Raw genomic sequence first — 18,936 nt, 5'->3', positions numbered from 1 at the left:
TACATTTTATTTGAACTTGTTACTAATTAACTGATAAAATTTCAATAAGCATCTCTGAGGGGGGAAATGTATTTTTTATCCTCTCAACATGAAAAAACAAAACTTGGCAGTACTAAATTTGATCATGAACAAGTCACTAAGGAGAAGCTCCACAGGAATAAACCATACAGTGTTTTTTAAAAGATGACGTTTGCAGAATGGAGTTTTTAAATGTTTATTTCAGTATATACAATTAAATAACCTACTGGCAAAAGCACCTAAAGCTATACATTAATTTATTAATTCTTCAACATACATGAATTTAAACATTTTAAGTTTCAATTTTTACCTTATTATGTTATTGAGAACTAATACTATTCTATATCAGAATTGTATTACACACAGCTCAGTCCACATGGCTGTTTTCCTGATGTAGAACTACTTCTTTTGGGTTTTAAGTAGTCTCACTTCCTACAAAACTACAAAGAATAAGTCAGTAGGACTATATCAGATGCTGTTCAAAACCCAAATCAAAGCAAGCTGTCACTGCTATCTTGTTGATATAGCTGTGAGGCAGATGATCTTATAAAAACAACCATAAAGAAATTCAGTCCTTAGATACTCAGAACTGAAGCTAGTTGAAGCAACCATTTACTTTTTAACCTACAAAAAAAATCATGAAATAATAACTAATGGTTAATTTACCTGTGAACTAAGAGCTGCAAGTTCTTCACTCTTAGCTTTAGCCTGCTGGAATAGTGTCTGCACAGAATCCTGGAAATCTGGAAACCCATCCTGTGGGGGTCAAAGAATTAGTCATTTTTACTTAGAGTTTATAAACAGAGTAGCAACCATATTACCAAAAATTCAGAAAATAAAACAAAGAAAATCATCTTAACAATCATAGTTAAGATCTTAATGTATGGTATTTCTATTATGATAAAGACACCTTATTTTCTATAGTTGCAGCTTCAGTAAAAATAAATAAATGAAAAAGCAGGATGAAGAAATTAATCATTCACATTGTTTCACACTGATATACAGACTTCATGATCATTGATAATGGCTTTATATTTCATTCAGTGGTATAAATATTTAACCACTATCCCCATGTTGAAATCTAAATCACATTTAGATTCTTAATTTTTGGTTATTATGAAAGACACTGCAAAATTTTTTTCATGTAAATAGCAGTTTCCATAGTTTATATTACTCAATACAACTGATTTCCAGAAGTAGAGTTACAACAAAGGAATGAACATTTTTATGTCTCTTGATACATGCTGCCAAAGGGCCGCTACTGGTTTAGCATACCATTAACAAAGTAAGACAATTTCCTCACCAGCACTACTGTTGTTTTTAAAATTTTTAACTCTTCATCTGTATTTTTATTGTTTTGACATTCAAAATATTTTAATTTTATATACTGTAGTTATATATACTTTTATTTTGTGATTTCTTCTATTGCTATAACATTTAGAAAGGCATTCTGCTTTAGAAATTTGATAAGACTTAAATCTACCCTTCAATTTTGCTGAACTTTATTTTGTTGTTTGTATTTTTGTTTTTTAAATTTAACTCTAATCCACCAATAATTTGTTCTGGTATATGTAATATGGAAAAGAGCTAAACTTTTTTTTTTTTTAAATGCAATCCAATAATCCCAATCTGAGTTTCTGATTGTTGATTTTTTTATTTCTCCTTTATCATATGACAGGCAACAGGAACTTTGGAATTAGAAAGACCTGAGCTTATATTTTAATTCTACCACTTACTAGCTACATGATACTGGGTGAGTAACCTAACCTTTCAGAGCCTCGATTTCCACATATGAAAAATAAGGATAAGAAACCTATTGATTTAGGGTTATTGTGAGGATGAAAGTCTTTAGCACTTCTATCCCAGAATAATATTTCAATTTAAATTATTTCCATTTATTTTAATATAGATTAGTCATTAACCCCCCTACTACTATTTTCAAGTATTTTCCTTTTGGTTTTCCTATTTATTCCTCCAGGTGAACTTTATAACTACAAAATATCCTGTGAGCATGTTTTTAGTAATAGTAGTGTTACTGAAATCTACTAAAGGTGTCCTCAAGGAAATTAAATCGTCAACTTTCAAAACACGCAATCCCACCTCCCTTATGGTATAAGTTATATATATATTTATAGTAGATGATGAAATATTAAAAATCAAAGTTCTTACAATAATATAGAAGATGCAAATTATAGTAATAATAAAATATTTCACCTACTTGAGATATAAGATGTGGTTCAAAAATTTTCCCATCAGGGTCTTTAAAATAATTATTTCTCCACTGCAGATACAATGCTTTTGAATATTTCATTTACCAAAATTTATTTCTTAAGCAATAATTAAATTGCTATACTTTAAATTCATCAAAGACATATGAAATAACATAATCAGAGCCAAAAGCAGTATATTTGACATCCTGAGATAGTTTCATGTAGCCTTATGATGGGTCAATATACAATCAGCACCTTAAAATACTGAAAATAGCTATTTTTCTAGGTCCCTAGATCAAAAACCCTTGGCTTGGAGAGTATATAGAACATAGTCTGTCATTAAGTAAGCTAGACAAGTATATACAGCTTAAAGCTAAATGAAAAGTTCATCTTTTCTTAATCATTCCATTTCTCTGCCAAGAATGCACTTAGACTTAAAAAACAAAACAAAACAAAACACAAATTTGTCTTTACTAAACAACGCTTTAAGTTCTAAAAGTTCAATGAGGCATGCTAGAAGACTTAGAACAACATCATTAATAAGAACAGCTATCATTTTTAGAAGTCTACAATGTACCAGTTCCTGAATATATTGTCTATTATATACATCATCTCATTTAAGGCCCACCACAAACAACCTTGGGTTTCCATCATTTGACAGCTGTAGGCAGTGGCTTCAAAGCCTATGCTCAATCCAAAAAGCCTAGAGCTAACACCTTTATGAAATTCACAACAAAAAATGCTGCCATTACTCTTACAGCTGTTTTTCCTAAGCCGAACTGACTTTAACTCTATGATTTGCACTGAATTCAAAATATAATTCTACTACTTATTTGCTATGTTATTGGGCAGATAATTTCATCCCTGTTTCTCAGTTTCCTCATCTGTAATATGAGTCATCTGAAGGATGTGAAAAATTCTTGAAAAATACTTAGCACACTGCTTGGAATGCAGAAAATACCCTAATAAATATTTATTACTGATATTAAAATTCACCAAGCAGAAAATACCCTAACAAATATTTATTACTCATATTAAAATTCACCCAAAAAGTCACCAGATTTAACTACAGTAAAATAGATTACTAACTTACCATAATTCTATGATATGGGAGGGGGAGATTGTGGTGGAGTGTGGGGCAAACTATAAATTTTGGGGATATTCATGAAGTATTGACGTCTGAAGATAATGAGGAATTAGATATTTAACACTAAAACCAGCTATGTTAGTGGGGAACTGTTTTAGTAAAAACACTAGAAATCTGGAAACATTTGTTTATTCATTAAAGTAAAATGTTGTTCAGAAATAGGTTCCATACACTGTCTACAATACTGAGGATATGATGGTAAACAAGACAGACATGGCTCCTTCCCTCTGAACAAACACAGCCTTGAGAGGGAAATGGACAAACAGATCAGAAGCACAGTGGGGGGCACCATGTCAGCTGAAGCCTTCTCAGAGATCCCATGTCTAGGCTGAGACAGCGCAAGAGTTCTTCAGGAAAAAAGAGCAGCTTATATAAAAGCCTGGAAGCAAAAGGGAATATGAAATACTCTCGAAACTGGAAAATATTTACTAATGCTAAAATAAGGAATACATCAAGAAAGAGGGAGTGCTAAGAAGCTGGAACGTCATACAGGAGTCAGATTCTGTAAGGCCTTTGTAAGCCATGTTAATTTTAGATTTTATCTTAAATGCAAAGGTAAACCATTGAAAAGCATCTTAGACAGGGAAGAAAATGATTAGATCTGCATTTTAGAAAGCCCAAACCGAATGCAATGGGATGGGACTAATGGATTGGGGAGAGGTGGTGCAAAACTGGCAGTATGGAGACTGGCTAGATGGCTACGGTGAAGAGAGAGAATGGTGGCCTAGCCCTGACATTGATAGACGAACACAAAGAAATAAATGAATTCCTGAAATGTGGCCTAGGCAACCACCTAGGTAATATTCACTAGGATAAGGAACTCAGGATGCCAGGAGGCTTGGGGGAAGGGCAGAGGTTGATAAATTAATCTGGGCAGTGTCTGATCTGCTGGATAAGCAGATCTGTTTAGGTAAGCCTGGAAGGAGGGGCTCTGAGTTTGAAGCTCATGGCAAGATTCAAGTTGTAGCCCAGAATGAAGAGTCATCAGCTTATGGTCATACCCTGAGGAAGGACACCGAATGGGCAAAGTGGGCCCAAGCTAGAACCTACCCCAGGAGTTCTGAAATCTTTATGATGTTTTTGAAGGAGCTTGCAAAAGGAATTGTCTTTTCTTGTTAGGAACTAGATATGTGATTCCAGGAAAGAAAGTTAACCTAATTATTTCTAAATACTTTATTATTTAAAATACCTGCTTTATTATTCACCCAATGGAGCTTCGTTTAACTGAAGTAATACAAATGGTAAATCTTGGAAAATTACGAATTCTTATACAAATATATTGTGGCAGCACTGTCTAAATTATTTGACCATGAGAGTAATGAATAGCTGGAAAAGAGGAACTTTCAAATACTACATGTCAAAGGTTTTGGAAAACTGACATTACTCCATTATTAATAAAAAGAAATAAAAACATTTAATAGTAATATCCAAGTAATCAGTGGTCACTTTGCCAAGACTGCAGATGAGAATGCTGGTCATTCTGAAATTTCTTCTAAAACTTTGCGGTTCACTGTGATGGAAAACTGCGGTACTGAGTGGTTAGCATGTCATAAGTTATAAAGTAGCTTTAAGGGACTTTATATATTTCTTCCTTTTCTCCTATTAGCATGGTATGAAGTACAAAATGTGTATAGGACTGGAAACCTTTGAAAAAGGGGGATCGAGTGACAGCTGTCATTTTTTAATTCAAGGAAGCTTAGAATATATCGAAATATATGATACAGAAATAAAAGTGAGACCATTCCCAAGAAACTGGCCCCTTTCACATTATGTTTGGTGCAGGACTTCTGTAATGTGTCTCTCAAACTTTTTTCCCGGGCACAAATTGTACCATGCTATGGGCAATTTATCACCATGTCATAACCTTGGCTGCTCCCCATTAATCACAGTGTTCCCTTACTGGCAGACCCTGAGCACCAAGAAAACAGAAGATACGAAGTGGGATGTTGTTTATGACCTAATTACTCTCCACCCAATTCTTCCTCATCCTTTCTACCAAATGCTAGCAAGTTGCTTTAAAGTCACTGCTTAAGCTGTCTCTAAAATGACTTCTTACAGCAAATGTTCTCAGTCCCACATGGGCATTTTCCTTTTTTCTACGTATTCTTTCTATATGAATAGGATATTTTAATGCTTCTGTTTTTCTGATCCAGAGAGGAAGAGTCTACATCAAATTAGACCAGCTTTTCTTTTCAACAAGCTTAGTAACAGCGTAGGTGGATATCTGACCTTCTTTCCTCTCGGCTTCCTCACTCTCCCACCCCTACCCCACTGGAACTGCAAGCACATGTTTCCTCTAAGTTCTTCTTCTTCTTCAGGTCCCAATTCTCTGACTTTCTGGTCTCTATTAACAAACTTCATTTCTTTCATCCGATCATCTCTATTTGCTCTGCACTCCCAGCCCACACAAAATCAAGAATGCTGTCGCCTTCCATCTCTTTGCTTAGTCTACGGCAACTTCAGTGAATAAAGAAAACTTACACATGAGATAGGAACAGTCAGCTACCGTGGCCAATTCTGAGATTGGAAATTTTACAATACCATTCAGGGATAATGATTTTTCTTCCCTTCTAAGATGTTGCTCATAACACTAGAAGTAATGACTGGGCTTATTCAAGGAACATTTTTCTTTCTTAGAGAAAAAGAAAGGACGTCAACTGAGTCCATTTTTTTTTTTGCATGGGCAGGCACTGGGAATGCAACCTGGGTCTCTGGCATGGCAGGCAGAACTCTGCCTGCTGAGCCACTGTGGCCTGCCCTGAATCCACTTTAAATGTTCTTAGCAGGCAGAGTTCTCACCTGCCATGCCAGAAACCTGGGTTCAAATCCCGGTGCCTGCCCACGCAAAAAAAACTGAATGGGAGACAAGAGTGTCAGGGACTCTGGCTCTTGTTTTTCACCTCCTTTAACTAGTTGCCAAGCCATATAAATACTTTGTGTCACAGGTAGAGTATAAATAACTAATCTTTCTTGATTTACTCTCCATATATGTTCCAACACACTGTTTTAACTAATTATAACCAACTAATAAATCAAATGGTAATCTCTTATATGTAAATATTCTGAAATTTATATTAAATTTTCAACTCAAAACTTTTGTTTATTGCTAAGCTTCCCTGAATTAAAAAATGACATTTGTCACTCTATCCCCCTTTTTCAAAGGCTTCCAGTCCTATACACATTTTGTACTTCATACCATGCTAATAGGAGAACAAGAAGAAAGGTATACCAATAATGCTTTTTCACACCTATAGTGCTATGTGAATGCTCATGAAATTTAGGAAGGTGGTACAGCTTTGAAGTTTAGGAGTCAGGCCTACATTTGAAGCTTGACTTTGCCACTGGATGGCAATGTGACAACTTGGACAAGTTACTGAGCCTCTCTGGGTCTCTCTTTCCTTGGTTATAACATGAAGACCATAAAGCTTTCATACAGAGTTAGACAAAAAGTTTGTAATAATGAATTCAAATGCCTAGAGGGCACTGGCCCATAACAGATTCAATAAAAGTAGTTATTATTGTATTACAATTGCCCCAGAACTAGATTTAGAGTCTCTGATGAAAAAGAAAAGAATAAGTGCAATCCATTTTAATTTTAGCTGAAAGTGGGTTCACATAGAGGGCTACTGAACTGGTTTGAAAATATTATATACCCCAGCAAAGCCACGTTTTAATTCTGATTCAATTTTGTCAGAGAAGCCGTTTCTTTTAATCCTGATTCAATACTGTAGGTCGGAAACTTCTGATTAGATTATATCCATGTAGATGTGACACGCCCAGTTGTGGGTGTAACTCTTTGATTAGATGGAGATATGACTCCACCCATTGTAGGTGGGTCTTGATTTGTTTACTGGAATCCTTAAAAGAGGAAAAATTTGGAAAAAATGACTGAAGCCTGAGCTGACAGAAACGATAGAGCAGAGATGGCACATTTGCCAGCACTTGAACAGAGATACTGCTGTTCGGAGTTGCCTGGAGTCCACCAGGTATCATCATGAGATGTTAAGCAGGCTAGAACCTGGAGAGACCCAAAGGGAAGCCAAGAGATGAAAGCCAGCCCCAGAGAAGCAAAGAGAGGAGTGCCCACGGGAACAGAGGCTGAAAACAATGGAGCCCAGGAACAAGGGACAGACCAGTAGATATTAGTGATGTGACTTCCTAGCTGTTAGAGGTGTTCTAGACCCATCTGCCTTTCTTGAGTAAAAGCAACCTCTTGTTGGAGCCTTAATCTGGAAACTTTCACTTCCTTAGAACTGTAAACTTGTAATTTACTAAATTCCCGCCATTCCATTTCTGGTATATTGCACTCTGGCAGCTTGCAAACTAACACACCTGCATGCCATGAGGACAAAGCTATTCATCTAGCCTGGGCAAGAGAGGGTATTCCCAAACCTCAGCTGCTAACATACAGGGTTGATGAAGTGTTAGCCCAAGGCTTCATTCCAAATGGTAGGCTCCCCTAAGACCTGTCAAGTTAGGAGACTATCATATTTCTGTGTCTATCTCATATATTCTAGGAATTAAAGAAATAAAGCCCAAAATCTCTGATTTTAACCATCTATTATGCCCTGTAAGGAGGAGCAGTATTTAATGACAACACACTAGCCTGAAAACTTTTATACAACTCGTACACTGATATTAAAAAAACAACAACAAATAAATAGCTAATTATTGTTAAGGGGGGGGATAATCTACTAAATTATTAGAACTTTCCAGCAAGAAAAATCCAACAAATATTTTAAAACTTCATTCTGGGGCAGTGCAACAGTGGCAGAATTTTTGCCTGCCATGCCGGAGAACCAGATTTGATTCCTGGAGCCTGCCCATGCACAAACAAATAAAAAAACAACTTCATTCTGGCAATCCTTACTTAGTGACCAGGAATAGAAGGTATTTAGCAAAAAGAAAGCATCTTCTTGAGATTGAACAAAGCACTAGTTTTATCAATGCATCTTAACGCACTGATAATGGCATCCAAGAAAATGTTTCTCTTTCCCCTACATATCTGATTATTTTGACATCATTTCTATTTTATCTATGGGACAGTAACTTTTTTTGTTGTAAAATTATCTTTTTAAGATGGAAAAAAGCAACTTGGCATGTATGCGTACTGGAGGTTATCAGGGATTTTGGAAAAATAAAGATGAAAAGAGAAAAATTGTATTATTAATAATTTAGTCTAGTAGTAAAGAATCTATAATACTTTACAATGGGTTAAGCTTAAGCTTACTTTTATATTACTTTCTTTGAATAAAGAATTAAGAACCTGAGAGTTGAAAAATAATATTCAAACAAAACAGGATAAAAAGTATGTTTAAAGAATTCTAAAATCTTTCTGGTTTTATTTATGAGGTCCTTTGTGTCAGTCATCTATTCTGGACAAACTAGTCATTTACTATTCTCTAAATACATCTGTTTAGTGTTTTCTTATCTCTGTGCCTTTGTCCATGCTAATCTATCTTTATAAAGTCACCTCCCACTTCACATTCCCACCTTCTGAAATCCTATCCCTTTCAAAACCCAGCTCAATAATACCTCCACAGTGGAGACTCCCCTAATCTTCTCAAGTTAGAAATTCCTCCCCCCCTTTGTAGCTACACAGGAAGTAGATGCAAACAAAGCCCTAAAATTTACTAATTCCTCTTTAGTAACTACTATTAAAGTAGAATGAAAGTACTAGTACTTAACAATATTTAACTGTTAATCAACCAAGAGATCCTTGAGAGCAGGGATAATGACATCTATGTTTTGGATTCCATATCATGCTTATTACAAAATCTTATCACAGATAATATTTAACAAATAACTGCTGAATTAATACTTCTACTACTATTATACTGGTGAAAGGTCTTCCTAAGGGAGTAGTAACCTTTTATAGCCAATACTATCAGTATCAGCTTCTAGACCAAATGAACAGTTCCAGTGTTTCAAATTTGACTTAGAGCACATTGCTGTAGAATTTGGACAACAATATCTGCCCAATACTGAAAATTTTGCAAAGGATAACACTATATACATGTGCAGGTATACACACACAGAGCACATACACACACCTGAAGAGATATTGATGATGTGCAACACACAAGTACTTTGAAAAAAAACTAAGCAAAAATCAAGCTTTTTGACTAAAAACAAGTCGATGAAAGAAAGCAAACCACTAGTTCAAAGCTAAAATCTTTATTTCTGGGAAGGAAATTCAAGAGTTAGCATCCATCCATACATGTATAAGAAGCCTGAGGCTTATTACTTACCCATCTTATTTAGAAAGGGTTAGAATTGTAATTCATAGGAAATAGAAACACAGATCATCTCTGAATCCAGAACTGTTCAAATGGCTTTCTGAATTCTAGTAAACCAACAAACTAACCATATAGAACTATCATTCAATTATCTCTAGCAGCACAATATACATAAAGGAACAGAAGAATCACATTTAATGCTATAATCCAACACTTTGGGCTACTAAAAAGAAACTCAACACACTACCGGATACAAGAAACAATTTGCCTAAATTTTAGAAGCCCTGAGAAAGGCAGAAAGCTTTAGCAAAATAGGCCAACCAGAAAAAAAATGCAGCTCAAACAGACCATGAAATATGATCACAACTTCCAATGTTCAATACTCATCTCTAGACCTAAACAAAAAGGAAAAGTGGGGTTTAAATGTGAAAGCAGCCTGAAGTGTGATTACAACAAGAGCTAGCCATGAAAAAGACAAGCCCAGCACCTAACTACTTTTCCTGACCACTGGGTCAGTTTGAACCTTCTTTCTTTGAAGTCCTCCAACAGCACATGACTTCTTAATGGCTTTTATGTATATCCATTTTTCTTTTCAGCAGCAGTCACGAACAACTAAATCTACAGGGACCCTCTCTTACCCACTATCTTGAGGTGTACTCGGATAAAACTACCTCATTACACTGAATATCTTTCAGTGTGGCCTTTTAGATAACAACAAATTTTTTAAACGATATCTGAGACTAATCTATCTTAAATATCAAAATAACTGTAAGGCCCAACATTACAAATACAAGCACACTTTTTTAAAAAAGGGGGTCCTTTTTGGACAAAATATTTCTCTTCCTTGAGAACCACTGCTTTAGACTGAATTTTTAGTAGTCAAAGATGTTTATCTATAGCCATTTGTTATTTCATCCAAAAGATTTTATTAAGTGCCTTTAAAAGTGCAAGGCACTGTCTCTGATGAAGGTGCTTCAGGTCCCCATTCCTTCATGGAGGCTTTGAACAACCAGCAAGAACTGGTAGAAACATTTTTCTGAAAGCTCCAAAAAATATTTAAAGGACTGCAGTAACAGGGCAGGCACCAAATCAAGAAAAAGGTAACCAGAAGCAATAGAATCTCCTAGTACCTTGACTGACCCCTTCCTCACCCGTTGCTGGCTCAGTATGGAGGTGGCCCACACTCTCAGTGCAGATACTTACTTGGTTCTGGTTCCAGAAGGAGCAGAGTAACGCTGTGCATACTGGGAGCATGTATTTCTGCCAGTCTGTCTGGTGGTGGCCTAAGGAACTTTCCATTCTAGAACTTTTTCTGTATATAGAAGGCAGCTCACAGAGCTCTTCTACAGAATGCTCTGGGAGAACAGTCAAGTAGACCTGGACCAAGAGATTGCTGACTGTAGGATATGTAGTCCAGTGCCTAGGACCAAGCGAAACTGTTTCCTAGGGAGGAAAGGACATTTGGAACCATGTAGGGCCATAAGCATATGCCCAAGTCAAGATGTATGAACAGAAAGAACCAGGGAGATCCCTATGTTTTGATCTGGAGCTATTCTCTAAATTCATTATATAGGCAAGTTCTGAAGGAGAACACTCACAGAGGTCAATCTGAAAGACACGGAAAATATGCTTTCTTTATTACCTAGTTCTTGTGTTGTTGTTGTTAGCTCCTGGCATTCAGAAAAAGCTCTGTCTTCACACTAGCTGGATATAAACTTAAGAAATTGACATCCCCAGAATCTAAATACCAGCAATAACACATAAAAATATCAAAATGCCCAAGGTTAACATAAGGCAAAAAATATACAAAGAAACAGGAAATGATGGGCCAGGCAATGAAGATGATTAAAGCATTGAAACCACCAATGAGGAAGACCAGAACTCAGACAAATTAAACAAATGACTTCTTAAAAAAGTCCTAAATATGATCAAGGTGCTAAAGGAAAACAGGAATAATAAACTAGAAGAAATGATAAAAACAACAGATGAACACAAAGAGAATATCAATAGGGAAATGGAAATTATGAAAAGGACCCAAATAGAGACAATAGAAAAGAAATTAAAAATTCCCTAGAGGGGTTCAATAGCAGATTGGAGCTGGCAGAAGAAACGATCACAGAACTTGAATATCACACTATTGAATCATCCAGTCCGAGAGGCAGAAGGACTAAAATGAAGAAAAGTGAACAGATCCTGAGAAACCTGTGGGACACCATTAAGCACACCAACAGTCACATTGTAGAGGATCTAGAAGGAGAAGAGTGCAAAAGGGGCAGAGAGAACATTCCAAAAAACAATGGCTGAAAACTTATCAAGTTTAACAAGACATGAATATAAACATACAAGATGCTCAATGAACTCTAAATAGGATTAACACAAATAGACTCACACTATGGCATATCACAGTCAAACTACCAAATGCCAAAGACAGAGAAATGTGAAAGCCACAAGAAAGAACCAACATGTCATAAGGGAACCTCAATAAATTAAGTGCCAATTTATCATCAGAAACAATGGAAGCAAGAAGGCAATGGGATGACTTACTTAAAGTGCTAAATGCAAAATACTGCCACAACGAAGAATTCTATATCTGGCAAAGCTGTCTTTCACAAATGGAGAAAGGATAATGGTATGGTATCCCATGACAAACTCTGGGATCTGTCTTGTAATTATCTGTTGAAGAGTTCTTTGAAAACTATTGTTTTTATCTTTCTTTGCTTTGTATATATGTTATATTATACAATAAAAAAAAAAGTTTAAAAAAAAAATGAAGGAGAGATTACACAGTCCCAGATAAACAAAAGCTGAGGGACTTCGTCACCAGTAGACGAAGAGATGCAAATAAGCATTTTGCAGGTTGAAAGAAAAGGACAGTAGTTAATAGAGGGAAGCTGCATGAGGAAATAAATACTGGGTAAAGGTAACAACATGGGTAAATATTATATTTTTGGTTGCAACTCCACTTTTTTTATTTCCTACAATATCTGAATGGCAAATATGTAATGTGATGAGAACTGGTGGTTTAGGATCCATAATATAAAAACATGTAATTTGTGACAAGAACTACCTAAAGAGGGGAACAGCGGGCTATAAAAACAGTTTGTTTACACTTCTGCAGTAAAACTGGTATGAAAGCAAACAAGATTGTTACAGATTCAGGATTTAAATTTAAGCACCATGGTAACTACAAAGAAAATATCAGAGAAAATGCAAGCTGAATATGACAGAAATTGGAGTATATGCTGCCTTCTTTCTTTTAATGACCTCTATGTATATCTGCTGAATGAGACAGATTCATTCAGCAAGTAATGCAAAATGGGCATAGGATTTCTGACTGGGAAGAAGAAGAAGGAAAAGTTTTGGTAAAAGAAAGTGGTGAGGTTTCCACAACACAGCGAATGTGATTAATCCCATTAAATGGTATAATTGGGAGTGGTTGAGATGGGAAAGTTTATGTTGTATACATGTTTCAATACAATAAAAAAGAAAGAGCAACTAAAGAGACAATGACAACAGAACGCAATATGTGATCCTATGATCTTGGACAGAAGCTAACAAGGAAGAAGACTCAAAAAGACATAATTGGGACATATGAAAAAACTGAAATATAGACTGTAAGCTTTATATCAATGTTACATTTCTTGAACTTGATAACCACCCGTAACATGGATATATAAGTAAGCATCTTTGTCCTTAGGAAATGTACACAGCAGTATTATGTGTTCAAGGAGGACGATGTATATAACCTACATTCAAGTGTTCAGAAAATGGTTTGGTAGACAGATGGTCAGACAGATGAATGGATAGACAAACAGACTGATGGACAGACAGACAGAACAATATGGCAAATGTGACAAAATGTTACAACTGGTGGATCTGGGTATCAGAGGGGATAGGGATATGTTGATGTTTTCTTTATGGGACCTGTAACATTTTTGTAACTGCTGTAAGTTTGAAAGTATTTTCAAAATAAAAATTTTAATTTTTTTTAAAAGTACAAAAAAGAAAAAGCTCCAAGTATAAAGTTATATACAGATAAGAACTCCATTCCCATCCAATGAGGCAGAAAGATAGTAGATGCAAATATATAATAGTTTCAATAGCGATACTGCTATGAAAAAAACCAAAACGAACAAGGAAAGTGTGCTTGACTATGATTTTGGGGTGACGGTGACTCTTTAGAAAAGGAGCTAGGACGTCAAAGAAAACAACTCAGTGGTGACTTGAAACCATGCGAAATTCTAGAGAAAGGTAATTCTATATGAAAGAAACAAAGTGAGTGCTGAGGTACAAATGAGTTAGGCATGTTCCAGGATTTTGGTCACTGCATAACAATGCAGTAAGAACAGGAAGGGTGGTAGAAGATGAAGTTAGATTTATAAGCTGGAGTCAGATCATGTAGGGTACTAGCTAAGTTAAAAGTTTAGATTTTATGCCAGGTACAGTAGAAAGCCATTGGAAGAATTTAAGCTAGAAAAGGATTTCTGTTTTTATCCTTAAGTTTAGTAAGTATAATTTGATGATGGAAATTTAGGGTAGTTAAACATAACTTATTTACTTTAACTCGAGACTAAATAATGGAATGGGTGAAAAAGCACCAAATCCCACCTCATTTCCAAGAAGAAAAGAAAGGAACGAGGAGACCCTTGACTTCAAATTTCTACTCTGCTGTAGACTGGTCTTTAAAAATATATTCAATACAAAGTAAGAAATAGTTCTGAAACCATTCTATTGTTCTTAGAGTAAGAAAAGCATATTTTCCTTTCTCAACTCCCACCTTAACACCTGCAGGTCTAAAATCAGAAAGGCAGTTTCAACCATGATCCTCTAAAATGGGCTTTAGTTACATCAAGTTTCCAAAATTTGCAGCCACTAAATTGTTATCTCCCTCAAGACAGTTAACATAAGATAACTAAAACTTAGTTCCTCTAAACACTTTTGAAAAGATGACTAATAATTTAAATGATTTTAAAAAGAATAATTTAACTAGTAGCTTTTTAAGTAAAAAACAACTCTTTACAAATCAACCTTTGATATATTACTTGGACATTAAGCTAGTCATTATTGTTTCCTTATAAGAACTTATTGTCCTAGTTCAAATTAACTACTAAAGGTACCTCAAAGTAACAAAATTCTACACTGGCTTATAAGATTCTACAATTCACATTTTTCACTAGTCTGAATTAAGATTTTATGCTATTTTTAATTATCTTAAAATAGAAACAATCATTATTAGCATAAGAAATATAATACATAATCATACCTCTACTTTAATTCTCTTCGGGGATAATTCATCTCTTTCTCCACATTTTGACCTGGGGAAGGGGAGGGGTGGGGAAGGCAGGGATGGGCAGGAAGAGAACAACTTGAAAAAGTAACAAACTTTATTCTGAAGACATCCCAATCTTTAACCTAGCACTAAAACATGTAACTCTGACAACAGAAATATGATATATTCATAATGAACAATAAAATGAAAAAGAGCCATATTAACATGGGAGAATGCAGATATAATTATACGTTTTGAAAGGCCACTACCTAAGAATTCTCCACAAAGTACTCAGTACACATTTAATGATTATCACATAATGAAAAAGAATAAAAAACAAGGAGGGCTGCATTCTATGAGATCCTTTTATGGTTCAATAGGAAGAATTTATGATCAAATGACAAAAATGATCATTTTTCCTGAATGTTTAAGGCTACATGAGCTTTTTTAAAGATGTATTTTGTCTGTCTACCAACATTACAGGTTCATTTACCCTTAACCTAGCAATTCCTTAGCTGGGAATTAATCCCACAGTGATACCCACACATATATAAAGTGGCATACTTCACTTATTATAAGAAACAATATTCATGTACCACTATGAAACATCACTGACAATTAAACGATGACAAGCATCAGTTGTAAAAGATGTACCCTAACTTCAGAGATGTGGGGAAAAAAAGTATATCTCGGTATCAACCAAAAATGATATGTACAGGTTATTTACTGTGGTACTATTTTTAATGACAAAAGACAAAAAAATAAACTCAAGTACTGATCAATCAGTAGGGGGCTGGTTAAATCACAGTCACACAATACAGTACTATGCAACAATAAAGAATGAGGGCAATTTTTATGTACTAATCCAGAAAGATCTCCAAGATACTGTAAGTAAAATAAAAGCAAAATGTAACACAGTATGGATATATGCTACCTTTTGTTTAAAAAAGAGGTGAAAATGAGAAAATATACTTATATTTGTCTGCATATGCATAAACAAATACTAGAAGAAACTAACCTCTGTATATCAAAGGAAGAGACCAAGTAAAGGACAGGAATAAGAGTACAAATTCTTTCTATTACACTTATTCACATAGCTTTGGCTTCTAAATTAAGCAAAAGTATTATGTATTCAAATATACTTAGTTAAAAAAAATTAAAAATGAATCTAAAGTTAAATACTAGAAGAAACAACTAAAAATCTTTGAAAGTTATTGCCTGTGAGGTGCGGTATTCAAATGGAAGGGGCTGAAGTAGGGGAATGCTATGTTTCATTATAAGCCTTGTGAACTATGTGAGTTCTTAAATTATTTAAATTTAATACTTCTATTAAAGAATATTATTTCAATAAAGTACTCAGAATTTTTTTTTATATAATGGAGGAAAATGAAAAAAATCATTCAATTAGATCATGATTAACCAACTCCAAAAACAAAACAAAATAAAACCCCAAAACCCCATCTTGTAAATTATCCTATAACGTTGCTGCATTTCTTATCTTGTTCATTTACTCTATGTAATCTGACTTACATATTTTCAGTTCTTAATTACACAGGCATTCAAGGTATGACAGAAAATGAAGTTTCTAGGAATTAGGGGAAATAATGGTGAGGACAGGAAAGAATCTCCTAGAGAGAGCAGTGGTCTCCAAACTTGAGTATACACAAGAATCAACTGGCATGCTTGTGAAAACTCAGATTCCAAGATATCATTCCCAGATACTGAAATTTACTAGGGTTGTGAAAGACGCTCAGGATTTAAATTTTCATTTTCAATAAGCATCCAGGATTACTCTAATGCAAGTGGTCTTCTGCATCTACTTCGAGAAGTGGTAGCACACACAAAGAATGGTGGAAAACAGGGTTCAAATGGAACCAGAGGAACAGAATCAAAATGGCCCTATACTTGTAGACGGTGTTTAGGGTTCAAGTGAGGATAATACGTATGTTTACATTAAACTCTAAAACCACCATTATTTTTAATTTGAGATTTTTTTTTTATTACAAACTCATGTTCCATATTCCACTTGCTTGTAATAAAAGTACCTTTCAACTTTCCCCTAAATACTGGTCAGTGGAGTCTTTTCACAATCCAGTTAATACTACTAGATAAGTGCTTTGCAAATGTCCCCTTGGGGGACTGAGGAGAAAGGAGGAAATATTCAACTTCCCCATTTGGAGAATTTCTGATATTTTAGCAAGCAGTGGGGGCAACCAAATCAATAGGCTGAGCCCTCAATCTTGGGGTTTGTCCCTATGAAACTTATTCCTGCAAAGGATAGGATAAGGCTCATTGAAATTAGGCCTAAGAGTCACCTCCAGAGAACCTCTTTTGTTGCTCAGATGTGACTTATATCTCTAAGCCAACACAGCAGGTGAACTCATTGCCCTCCCTGCTATGTGGGACATGACTCCCAGGGCTGTAAATATCCCTGGCAATGTGGACAGAACTCCCAAAATGAGCCGGGACCCAGCATCAAGGGATTGAGAAATCCTTCTTGACTAAAAGGGGAAGAGAGAAATGAGACAAAATAAAGTTTCAGTGGCTGAGAGATTTCAAACAGAGTCGAGAGGTTATCCTAGAGGTTATTCTTACACATTATACTGATACCCCTTTTTAGTTTATGGTCTATTGGTGTAGCATTATATAGATATCACTTTAGTTTACGGTGTATTGGAATGGCTGGAGGAAAGTACCTGAAACTGTTGAGCTGTGTTCTAGTAGCCTTGATTCTTGGGAGACAATTGTATAACAATATAATGTTTAGAATGTGACCACGTGATTATGAAAACCTTGCATCTGATGCTCCTTTTATCCAAGGTATGGACAGATGAGTAAAACGATACGGATATAAATAAATAAATAATAAGGGGGGATATGGGGTAAAATAAATTGGGTAGATTGAAATACTAGTGGTCAGTGAGAGAGAGGAGTGAGGGGTATGGGATGTATGTGTTTTTTCTTTTTAATTTCTTTTTCTGGAGTGACAAAAATGTTCTAAAAATGATCACGGTAATGAATACACAAGTATGAGATGATATTGTGAGCCACTAATTGTATGCCATGTATGGACTGTACTGTGTGAGATTTGTCAACAAAAATATTAAAAAAAGAAAAAGACTTGCAAAAGGAACCAATGTGCTTTCTCAGAGAGTTCAATAAGTTCATGTAGTTAGTGTATATACAAGTAAATCCGTAAGTGCTGAGTGACTAAATTCCATCGTCACACTCAAAACCAAAACCTGTGTGAGTAAGAATGTGTAAAACCACTACCAGAATGATGCTATAGTGTTAGGGAGCTGTCTTTCAAAAGAAGAGGGAATTAAACCAAACAACTAAAATCATTTTAGCAACAGCGTTTTGAAAAGTCACTGTACTGTTTAATACTATAATTGAGAACTATAAGTACATTTCTACTTTTTCTAAAATGCTTATATCCTATAAATGTGTAAGACCACTACTGGAATGATGCTATAGTGTTAGGGAGCTGTCTATCTCAAAAGTGAAGGGAATTAAACCAAACAACAAAAATCATTCTAGCAATAATGTTTTGAAAAGTCAATGGTACTTTTTAATATTATAATCTGGAACTATAAGCACACATCTACTTTTCCTGAAATGCTTATAAACTATCAATGGAAGGTGTTTCAAACTCTACTATTATGCAATGCAGAAGTATTTCCAGTTAGTTAAGCACTTACTTAGTAGTTCTGTAAGTATATTTATAGGTGACTTCTCGAGATATCTGCCTGGCCAGGGCAAAAAGTTCATCTCTTCTTGTCAGCAGAGCATTATCCTTCACACAGAGCTGGGCAGCTGCTTCATTAACAGTGAGCTGGATATCCATAATAAAGTTTTAAAAAATTATAAACAGTTTTATTTCATCAATATGTAAAATGTTTCACTTAACGAATATTGAAATGTCATATAATTATATAATAAAATCATAAATTATAAAAATCAGGATGACCTTTATTCACAATTACTCCTAATAACAAATTTCAGAACAAAATCAAGTCATCTACTATTTCTCAGAACTCAAAACTTATCAAA

At 35.0% G+C, this 18,936-nt stretch overlaps 1 protein-coding gene and 1 long non-coding RNA gene across 6 annotated transcripts in view; one reads left to right on the top strand and one right to left on the bottom strand.

Moving 5' to 3' along the window:
• The window catches only part of NAB1 (NGFI-A binding protein 1), a 54,686-nt gene that overhangs the window by 13,897 nt on the left and 21,853 nt on the right, over positions 1-18,936 (bottom strand). For all 4 annotated transcript variants that reach the window (XM_077154485.1, XM_077154484.1, XM_077154482.1 and 1 more), the window contains 3 exons: positions 18,585-18,718; positions 14,878-14,929; positions 685-774 (listed from right to left, as the gene is read on the bottom strand). In XM_077154485.1, the coding sequence (XP_077010600.1) occupies positions 685-774; positions 14,878-14,929; positions 18,585-18,718 (276 nt within the window). The remainder of the gene's footprint in view (positions 1-684; positions 775-14,877; positions 14,930-18,584; positions 18,719-18,936) is intronic.
• The window catches only part of LOC143677890 (uncharacterized), an 84,462-nt gene that overhangs the window by 48,579 nt on the left and 16,947 nt on the right, over positions 1-18,936 (top strand). For both annotated transcript variants that reach the window (XR_013172971.1, XR_013172970.1), the window contains exon 4: positions 1,697-1,771. This is a non-coding gene — a long non-coding RNA (uncharacterized LOC143677890). The remainder of the gene's footprint in view (positions 1-1,696; positions 1,772-18,936) is intronic.

The sequence above is a fragment of the Tamandua tetradactyla genome, chromosome 3 (genome assembly GCF_023851605.1).
Source record: "Tamandua tetradactyla isolate mTamTet1 chromosome 3, mTamTet1.pri, whole genome shotgun sequence".
In the NCBI taxonomy this organism is placed as follows: Eukaryota; Metazoa; Chordata; class Mammalia; order Pilosa; family Myrmecophagidae; genus Tamandua; species Tamandua tetradactyla.
The sequence above is the reverse complement of the archived record's forward strand: the minus strand, read 5'-3'. Positions and strand labels throughout refer to the sequence as shown.